Source organism: Tasmannia lanceolata, unplaced genomic scaffold (assembly GCF_043159265.1).
Source record: "Tasmannia lanceolata isolate RefF3 unplaced genomic scaffold, GAP_Taslan_0.1 ptg000012l, whole genome shotgun sequence".
NCBI classification, from domain to species: domain Eukaryota; kingdom Viridiplantae; phylum Streptophyta; class Magnoliopsida; order Canellales; family Winteraceae; genus Tasmannia; species Tasmannia lanceolata.
The window spans coordinates 12,683,259-12,693,886 of NW_027518689.1; the positions used below are offsets into that span (position 1 = coordinate 12,683,259).

Genomic DNA, 10,628 nt, shown 5'->3' on the forward strand with positions numbered 1-10,628 from the left:
AATGCTACAAATGTCACCCTACTTCCCAAGACTTCTGATGCCTCCTCCCCGGAAATGTTCCGGCCAATCTCGCTCTGTAACTTCCTATATAAGCTAATCACCAAAATCCTGGCTAACAGACTCCGCTTAATAATGCACAAGATTATCAGCCCAAATCAATCTGCATATATCAAAGGCCGCAACATCCAAGACAACATCCTTTTAGCCCATGATTTGGTTCATAATTTTCACCTCCAATCCAATGTAGCTGCATTGTGTATAAAGCTTGATCTCAAGAAAGCTTTCGACATGATCAGAAGAGAATCCCTCCTACTCTTTTTGAAAAAAATTGGATTCAATGATATCTGGTGCAACTGGATCCACGAGTGTATAGACACACCATCGTTCTCCATCCTTATCAATGGATCCCCTGTCGGTTACTTCACCTCCAGAAATGGAATTAGGCAGGGTGACCCTATTTCTCCTCTCCTCTTCTGTATTTGCATGGAGATGTTTTCCTGCATCGTTGAGAATGCTATCCACTCTAAGTCCTTTTCCTCTCCTTTCTGTTGTGGAGACTTAATTGTCTCACACCTCCTCTTCGCAGATGACATGCTTATCTTCTCGAAAGCTTCCCCTGCCTCTGCTCAAGGTATTAGAAATTGCATCCATCAATTCAATGATTGCTCTGGTCTCGAAGTGAACATCAGCAAGAGCGAAATTTTTTACTCTGAATCTGCTAAGTCTCTCAGAACAACAATTGATCCAATCCTTCATATCCCGGAAGGCCAATTCCCGGTGAGATACCTTGGCCTCCCTCTCATCTCCACTAGACTTAAAGGTTCAGACTGCTCCCCCTTGATCAGTAAGATACAAAAACGCATTGCCAGCTGGGCCAACAAGCTCCTCTCCAGAGCTGGGAGAATTGAATTAGTCAAGTCAGTCCTCAATTCATTCCATCTGTTCTGGTCAGCTTCTTTTAACCTCCCTGCTAGTGTCCTTGACAAAATCGACCAAATCATAAGAAATTTCATTTAGGCTGGGTGCTCTGAGAGAAAGTCTTTCCATCCAGTTGCTTGGGACACTATTTGCAGACCCAAAGATGAAGGGGGCCTGGGAATTAGAAAAATCCGAGACATTAACCTTGCTTGTCAGCTCAAAAACCTCTGGTCTATCGTTAATGGTAAAAGTACATTGTGGACTGAGTGGTTTACAAGAAAATATCTGAAGAATAAAAATTTCTGGACTAGGAAAATGGCGGCTTCTCCCTCCTGGGGAGCCCGAAGCATTTTCAGAGTTAGAGAGGAAGCTGGATACCATATTTGCTACGTCTTGGGAGATGGTAAAGGCATTGACTTCTGGAAACAACCATGGCACCCTGCTGGCCTCCTAACCCATCTATACCTCGAAAGTTCCTTGCCGAATACTGTCTCCCCCACTGCTTCGGTGGACCAACTGTTGAATGATGGTGAATGGGATCCAAATATTCAGTTTACCCTCCCAAACATTAATACCATTCTCAATACAGCTCTCATCTCTCCCAGCCCTTCAAACTTAGCTATCTGGAAACCCACTTCATCTGGGGATTTCTCCCTGTCCAGTGCTTGGAAATGCATTCGTACCCACAACCCCAAACCCCCATGGACTCCCTCGATCTGGTTCAAAGGCCATGTCCCAAGACATAGCATTGTATCTTGGCAAGCCCTCCACAGCAAACTGAGTACCAAAGCTAGACTTCTCATGTTGGGATCCATCCGAGATATCTCCTATCCTCTTTGCAGTGCTCGTAGAGAAGACAAAGATCATCTATTTTTCAATTGTTCATATTCAACTTGGATCTGGAAAACTCTTCTGAGGCGCTTCTCCGTCCGGAAAACCCCAGCTCGAACTCTAGACAAGAATGAAGAATGGATTTGCCTCAACTCGAAGTCTTGCTCCAGATATGGGACTGCCCTTCGTATGGCCTTCTGTGCAGCTATCTACTTCATTTGGAAGGAAAGAAATTGCAGAGTTTTTGAGAACAAAAAAAGACACAAGCAAGTTGTTCTCACTGACATTATATACACCATCAGAACCAAAATCCTACATCTGAACCTTGATGGAAACTCCAGTTCTAAGGAAATCAATTTGGCCGAGACTCTAAACCTCTCAAACTTTATCCTCAAAAAAGACCCCAAAACCTGTAATTGGATTACTCCTGATCCTGGCTGGTGGAAACTAAATACAGATGCTTCCTTAAAAGAAGACAAGGCAGCAATTGGAGGATTACTTAGAGATGCAGCCTGCAACATCATCGGCTCCTTCTCCATCAACAAAAGCCCGAAGACAATTCAGGAATTAGAGATGGAGGCTATTCAGAAAGGTATCTATACTGCATTGAGACACAATATCAGTAATTTATGGCTGGAATCTGACTCCCTGTACTCAGTCAGTGTGATCAGTGGAAAGGCCAGATGTCTTTGGAAACTAATTCCAACCCTTGCAACTATTAGCGCCAAGTTATCGGAACTCCCTGCTTGGAAAATCACCCATTCTTGGCGAGAAGCAAATGGAGCAGCAGATTTCCTATCCAAATTCGAATGCCCCATAAAAGGTGAAGACATCCCATCTGATTCCCTCCCTTGTGATCTGATAAACATCATCAGATCCGACTTCTCCGGCACAATTTACACTCGTTCATAACGCCCTCCAGCTGCTGTTTGTGCCTTGGCTAGTCTGTTTTTTGACTTTAGGTTATTGTGGTTTTGGGATCTTGTATGATTTTTCCTATATTTCCCTTGTAGCTGCCCTCGTGGCCCCCTTCTGTAATGTTCAGTTCTTTTATAATTACCTCTGGTAGGGGTCCGCCTAACGCTAGCTTGCCTACCAAAAATAAAAAATAAAAAAAATTCCAGATTCTGATGTTTGAAAGGGTCGGATTCCTTAACCCACGAGAGAGAAAATAACCTCCACTAAAAACCTGAATCCAAATGAAACGAGAGATAGAGGAGAGGTCTTTTGGAAAAGTAGGAATAATGCTTCAAGATTGTTAGATCAAGAATGATTGCTTGAAGCATTACACCCTAGGTATCTAGTTTGGAATACCAAGTTTGTTTCGTCCAGCCCTTATATATAGAGATACACTAGGGTTATTGACTGGTTAATGGACTCTAGCCCATGTAGGCCCACTACACCGGTCCATTATCTTATTGGGCTTATATTAGAACATATATAGGGTTATACTATATACCCAACACATTTTTCCTTGTATCCATCACTTTTGGTGGAAAGGTGATGCAACGACGATGAAAGCCCGTTGCACGGCTGATCATTTGCAGAAAGAGTCCTGAAAATGGCTCGACATGGTTGCAAGAAGGGGCCTGAGAACATGGTTTTAAATTTCAACCGAAATTCGAAATTTCGGTGGAGACCGACACCGAAATGCATCAAAACCGAAACGGTCATTTATTTCGGCCGAAATTTCATAATTTCGGTCGAAATTTTGGTTTCTTCAAAATTTGACCCAAACAATCTGTTTTTTAAATATTAATTTAATATTTCCGAAATTTAATATGGAATAAAATATTCGTTTAGGGTTTTGTACCAGATTTCGACCGAAATTTCAAAATTCCAGGGGCCGAAACTGGTACCGAAACCGAAATTTTAAACCCTGCTTGAGAGTGATGCTCACGTTACAGGTACTCCAACGAGCATCTGCTTCTATTCAAGCGGCTAAGAACCGCTTGTTCTTAGCATTCCTCTTCATGAATACCCTAAAGCAGGGTGGCCCGGTGAAGAAGTGGGCAAATATATCATTTCACAAACTAAATAGTAAGGTATTTGCTAGGCAATTTCAAGGCTAACTTTTGCATGATAGAACAACCACGTCAGATGAAATTATTTACTTATTCTACGTCACAGGTGCCCCAACGAGCATCCGCTTCTATTCAAGCAGCTAAGAACCGTTTGTTCTTAGCATTCCTCTTCATGAATACCCTTCCCCGTTTGGTTGCCAGTAAAATTTTTGTCCTAGGAAGTTTTTAGTAAAATTTTCGTCACATCCCATATTTGGTTGCCTTTTAGCACTAGAATTTTTTTAATCTCACTCTTGTAATGATTGCTTCTGTGCTGACATGGACTCCTTGTCCCCTCTTTTTCTTTCCTAGGCAATGATGTCCTCTCTCTTTTTCTCTCTTCCCTCTCTCTCCCCTCCCTTCCCATATTTGGTAATGACACCCCTACATTTTGGCAGGAATTTTAGGAATTGTAGGGAAAAAAAACCTAGCAAATCCCATTGACTTCACTGTTTGGATTAAAAATTCCCTAGGATAAAAAATTTACCGGTGAAGAAGTGGGCAAATATGTCATTTCACAAACTAAATAGTAAGGTATTTGCTAGGCAATTTCAAGGCTGACTTTTGCATGATAGAACAACCACCTCAGATGAAATTTTCTAAAATGCAAGTATCTGTGGCTGTCCTCTCGTGCAAATTTTAGCCACAAAATTGCATAGAGTATAAATATTTCCGTAAACACCCTTCACGAAAGAAAAGATGATGGAGGTGCATCGCTCTACCATATGAGCTACACCCCCTTTGTGCTAAGGTAACAGTTAAATTTCCTAAATTTCTTTTATAATTATGTGTAAAAGCTGCATTCCGATCCAAATCATTAATTCGTTAAGCCAACATAATCCACCCCCGTTGAACATAAAAGAGAAACATTCTCTATTTATATGGAAACCTAAATAAATTGGAAGCTTAAGCCCGAAATTAGCTAACGAAATACAAAATTATTGTTTAATTATAAATTTCAACAAAATTTTCAAAATTTTCAAAATTTCGGTTTCGGCGCTATTTCGTTTCGGTATTCACCGAAATCGGAAATTTCGGATTTCGGTCAAAATTTAAAACCATGGTAAACCTGAATAAATTGGAAGCTCAGGCCATGTTTGGCTGCCATGATTTTTTTCATGGAAAGTAGTTTATCAAGTTGTGGGAGAGTGGCAATGATGGAGAGAGATTATAGAGGAAATGATTGAAAAGAGGGTGAGAAGTGGCTTAAAACTAAGGAAAGGAAAAACTCTACTTAAAGTATAGTTTTTCTTTCCTTAATTTTTGGCCACTTGGCATCATCTCCTCACTCAAGCCCCCTCAATTCTCTTCCTCTCTCACTCACCCTCTCCCTCCCTCACCACTTGGTAATCTAATATTCCATTGAAAAAAATTCAAGGTTGAGAAACATGGTCTTAGAATTTTTTAATTGGGATAGATTTATTTTGGGAAGTGATATATTCTCCCCATTTTCGTCCCTGGGTCACCCCTTCTAGTGTATTCATGAGTACCTTCGTATACTATGAGCGGGTGTCCCAAGTAAGAAAAGGGGGTGAATATATCATTTCCCTATGAGCATGCGGGTTTGGACTACATGACTAACCAACTATATCTTACTAGCCACAGTAGCAGGACGTTAGGGGCACACACCAAAACCCCCTACACACAGACCTGGCCACATGCATGACGAGCAAGGATTGGCCATCCTAATTATGACACTAGTGCAACCTCATATCATTTTTTCACGTATTAATTAGATATGGAGTCGATTTTTTGGGCTTGACCATGTAGAAAATTGAGAAATGCCTTCTCGAATAAGGATCGAACACTATGTGCGGCAAAACGTTTTGAAGCAATGCAAGAAACACAATCGCACAGAACAAGCACATAAGATTTATGTGATTCGACCGTGTGCTTATGTCCACAGGAGGGGGAATCAGAATACCACCTCTTAGCGTGGGAAACAGATTCCAGTATTTCTCCCTTCTAATTCTGAATCACATCCTAATGGCGTCGAAATCCGGGTCTGCGATCGCGCGGTCGGTAGAGAGCCTTCGCGGGGGTCTTCAATCACAAACATAGGGGTCAGGGGGGTCCGGGATGGGTCCCGGACGACCACTTCGACACCCAAGTCAGATTCTTCGACCAATCAATATAAAGAATAGCGAGAAGAGGAGAGGGTTCGATCAGGTTTACCAAGACCAAGGCGCAGATTCTTTTCTTGGTGTGTGGGTGGATGGGTCGGAGGGGACTAACAGGGAGAGTGAGATTAAGTTCCCGGCCTCCTCTGCTGTTGCCTTGCCTCTTTCTTTTTCGGTTGTCTTGTGGGAGATCCAAAATCTGCCTCTTCTTCTTCCCTTCTCTCCTATTTAAGGGGTGGCGTGTGGATCTTTTCATCATTATGGAGAGAAAACCTTCCTTTGCGGGATTGGGCCGTTCTCCTGTTTTGACGACGCGCGTGGTTTTGCTCGATAAACCCTTCCATAATTTGTGATGATGAGGCTTGGACGGCGAGAAGGTGACACGTGTCGTAATCGTATGATCTTGCCGTTTATCAGCGCATTTCTTCATGATGGTTAGGCTTCATTGGTGCATGGATGACACGTGGCGAGATTTGGGAGTAGCGCCGTATTTATGTCCCATCATAACACCCCCTTACTCCTTTGGTCCATTGAATGGGCCAAGGGAGTAATGTCTGGTCAAGCGATGCCATGGTGAGGGCATTTATGGGGGCTCCGGAGTACGAGGAGACGTGTCGTTTTATCCGGTGGTTATCTCCGGGAAATGGTAGCGTCATTATGTGGCTTCCGGTCGGTTACCCGATAGGGAGGAGACACGTGTCGGGTGGGTCGCCTTGTTTCGAGACACAAGGGTTTCTCCCTCGAGCTTAAAAAGGAAGACTATCCCAGCGTTCTGTCATTGCTTTCTTTCTGAGATAGGTGTTTCTCCGCACCTTTTCTCTTTTTTTTGGTAACATGTCTGGTTCCCTTTCGCGGGTTAGGAGCAAAGCCCCTCTTTCCGAGGAATCGTCGAGTGTCCCTGACCTGTCCTCCGACTCGGAGGAGGACCTTACGGCCCACCGGAAAAGGGCTAGGAGGGACTCGGGCCCTTCCTCGGGCTTTCCCCCCCTTCGTCTTTCCTCCTTGCCTAGGAAGGACAAGTCGTCTCGCTCCCGTGTCATCAGGGAGTGGTCTTTTTTCTCCAGGGCCTATCACCAGGGGATGGAACTGCGTGGCCGGGTTTCGAAGATGGGTAAGGAGATTGAGGATTTAAAGCGGGAGAACGAGGCATTGCAGAGAAATGTTCACTCCCTCAACGAGCAGCTGCTTGAATACGAGGTGGACCCCTTGCTGGAGAGCTCATGGGAAGAGGAGGGGAACCCTTTGGGAGAGGAGTCTTCTTTTGATTAGTTTCTGGCTTCTCCTGTCTTCCTGTTTCTTTTTCCTTTCCTCCCCTTTCTTGTCGGGGATTTTGGGGCCTGCATGCCCTATGTTTGGTTTCTTATCCCCCCCTTTTTTGTAGGCCTGCGGGCCAAAAGGACGTGAATGGATGATTTTTATGAGTTTGTGCCGTGTTTCTTATGCTGCTTTTCCTATCTGTTTGGTTGCTTTTCCACTGTGTTTGGTATATATTTTCCTTGTTTCGAGGAATTGTGACGGCTTCGCCTGAACCTGTGCGGGTTCCGAGCCTTTACCGAGCGCGTTTATTTTCCTCTGCCTGTTGGGTTCGTATGTCGAGCTTTCGTGCCGTGGCTCTGGGTCCAGGCGCGTATTTCCCCTAGTGGCTTTGAGGTCGGATCCCTTTGTTTGGTTTCCCATCTCCGGACCCTTCCTCTTCATCAGGGGGGAGGGGTTGAAACTGGGCCAGCGCGGGCGATTTGAAGTCCGAGCCCTTTCTTTGGCGGGGATGTTATAGGGATGGCTTGTTGGGGAAGTTATTTAGTGGTAGGGGTAGCAACGTCTTTTCAGTCGGGGGGGGGGGGGGATGGCGCTTCGATTTGTTTGGCGGTTTCCTCGAATTCCCCAATCGGCACCACGTGTGCGCGTCCCATTTGATTAGACAGGGAGGGAGATTAATCGACGCGTGTCGAAACCCTAGCTCCTTTTAAGGCCTTTTTTAGGGATTTCATTCTTGTCTTATTTCTTCGTCTTTCTCTGGTGAAGTGGGCTTCCTTCTGCGACGATTTCTCTGGGTGCTGCTTTTCACCAACTTCTCTCTGGTTTTTGCCCTTCCTCGTTTATTTGCCTCGGTGAGTTCTGTGCTTTTTATTTCGTCTGATATTTGATTATTTTACGATGCCTGTCGCAACCGGTTCTCAGAGTCCGTCTTCCGAGTCAGTAGAAGTAGTGGAGAGGGCTCCGCCAAGGAAAAGGAGGCGGTTGGTAAAAGGCGGGGGCGGCGGCTCTCGAGATGAACAGCTTCCCTGGGAGTTGGAAGATAGCTCCGGGGCTTCTGGATCGTCGTTGGGGGCCGTTCCCTTTGAATCTCTCACTCGAGTTTCTTCTGCTCGTGAGGCGGAGATTAGGGACATTCGGTCTGGTGCCGTTATCCGCCCCGGTCGGGTGGCATGCTGTAAGAGTTCTTTGGAAGAAGGGGCGGCAGAGAGGATTAGGAGGGAGTTTCACATTTTCGAGGATTACGGGATTAGGGTTCCTTCTTTTAGGGATGGGGTGTGTGAGGGCGCTACGGAGGAAGATGTAGCTTTCTACGTGGAGGCTTTTCGGGCGAGGATTAGGTTTCCGCTTTTGGGTATCATAGTAGAGGCCCTCGAGTTTTACCGGGTGGCCCCCTCTCAACTGGAGCCCAATAGTTGGCGTACTCTCTTGGCTTTTGTGGCCAAGGCGGGTCTTCACAAGATTCAGCCTACTCTTCCTCTGCTTCGGAGTTGCGTTGCCCTTAGCCCATTGGTGACCCAGCGTCCTCAGATGAAGATCGCGGCAAACTTGCCCTCTTCCATTAAGAAGTGGAAAGAGGAGTACGTGTTTATTATTCCTCCGTCGGATGCTGGTTGGGGCTTCCCCCGCTCTTGGAGGCGCTCCGTCAAGTGGCGAAGGAAATCCCTCCCCGACGAGTCCGATTGTAGTAAGTTCAACTTGGAGAAGCTTGCCTCCGGGGAGCCTATTGATGTTTCTGAGTTTAGATGGGAGAGGGGTTTGAGGAGGTTCGGTTTGCTGGGTGCTATGGAGAGGAGGGCCCGCTGCACGGGCGAGGAGGCGGGGGAGAGTTCCGCCAGTCATCACGGTGAGCCTTTCTCCCTGGGTTTGCCTACATGTACTTCAAGCATTTTTTTAGCTGTCATTTTCTTTGCTCTGAGTTGTTGTTGCTCTTCTGTTTTTGGCAGCAGGTATGTCTTCTTATGGTGATGCTGGTAGGGGAAAGGGGGTTGCGGCGACGGCGGCGAAAGGTCCGGTTAGCCGTCAGAAGATTCCTTCCGGCTTTATGGCCGCGGCCAGGAAAGATCGGTCGCAAACTAAGCTTCCCCCGTCCGCGCCGTCTAGCTCTTCCGGTCGATCGGTCGGGGAGAGGGGTACAGCTAGGTCTCTTCCCCGGGAGTTGGAGCCTCCTGCCAAGAGGGTTGCCCCTTTTGGCACTAAGCAGGGGAAAGCCGGCCGTGGGGCCCGTCCTCCTGCCGCCTTCGCGGAGGACATGTCGAGTCGGCTGGAAGGGTCGGTTATGACCAAGCTGCTTCTGGAGCAAATGGAGTTTTCCCCGCAGGGCTACCGGGTGCAAGGAGAACTGTTTAAGCCTGACTGGAAGATCGGCGTTGAGGATGGTGTCCTTGGGAATCCCCTGGTTGGGGTGGAGCTTGGGTTGATGACCGCCCTCCCTGGCGATGAGGCTGAGTTGGAAAGCTTCCCTCGTAGGGCCCTGGGGGCTCGGTACCTTTAGTCGATGTCCTACGTAAGTACCGAGTGGCTGGTTTTTTCTCTTGTGTTTTCCCTTTTTTGTTGCCTGTGAGACCGCACGCGGCAATTCTCTAATGGTTTGCTTGTGGCGGGGGCTTTTGTAGGCTCAAAGTTACGCCAGGAAGATGCTGCAGTACATGGTTGAGGACGAGTCCGAGATCGGTGCTTTCGAGGAGTGAGTCCGCAAGCTGAGCGAGGACTTGGAGAAGGCCCAAGCCGAAAAGGCAGTGCTTGACGACACCGTTTCTCAACTCCGGGGGGAACTCCAGCTGGCCGAGGACGGGAGGAACCGTGTGGAAAATAACTTGGTGGTGACCCGTCAAACATTCGCTGAGGAGCTGGTGAAAGCGCGGGAGGAATGGCGAGATTCTGAGGAGTTTTTCAAGGTTGCAGCCTCGTTCAGCGTGGATATTGAGATAGATGCTTTCGTCGAGTGCCGGCGGCGCGTTCGCGAGGTTGATCCTTCCTTTCCTCTTGAGAAGTTGGTGCATGAGGCCGAGGAAACAGTCCCGGAGGATCTTTCGCCGGAACCAGTGGATACCACGAGACTGGTTGAGGATCCGGCGGTAGCCCCGGATGCTTCTACTGTTATTGAGACTTCTGAGGGGGGTCGGTGAGGCTCGGATGCCTCGGGATTTTTTGATTCTTTTTTTTTCTATTGACGTGCTGGGTCTGTAATAACTATTTGAACTCTTTTTCTTTTTTTCTTTTTTTTATATACAATGCGCCGTGGGCCACTTGAGCTTTTCGGTATTTTTCTTTGCGGTGGGTTATTAAATTCTAATTTTGGTTGGCGAGAATACTTCTAGTGCGCCCCTGTAGGGCATCTTGTTCATGGAAGGACCATCTTCCCCTCGAGTGATCAGCTCGGAGTTAATGGGTCCCGCCTGCCCTTTTAAAAAGGGGAGGTCTTTTTTTTTCATGTGGAGCG

At 46.7% G+C, this 10,628-nt stretch overlaps 1 protein-coding gene across 1 annotated transcript; it reads left to right on the top strand.

Moving 5' to 3' along the window:
• The first annotated feature begins 1,233 nt into the window (after positions 1-1,233).
• Positions 1,234-2,661, top strand: LOC143888556 (uncharacterized). The gene has a single exon (XM_077393004.1). The coding sequence runs from the start codon at positions 1,234-1,236 to the stop codon at positions 2,659-2,661; it is 1,428 nt and encodes a 475-aa protein (XP_077249119.1).
• Positions 2,662-10,628: the final 7,967 nt, after the last annotated feature.

Bases quoted from the DNA above. Each gene is read 5' to 3' on its own strand.
- LOC143888556 (XM_077393004.1), top strand. From the start codon at position 1,234: ATGGCGGCTTCTCCCTCCTGGGGAGCCCGAAGCATTTTCAGAGTTAGA.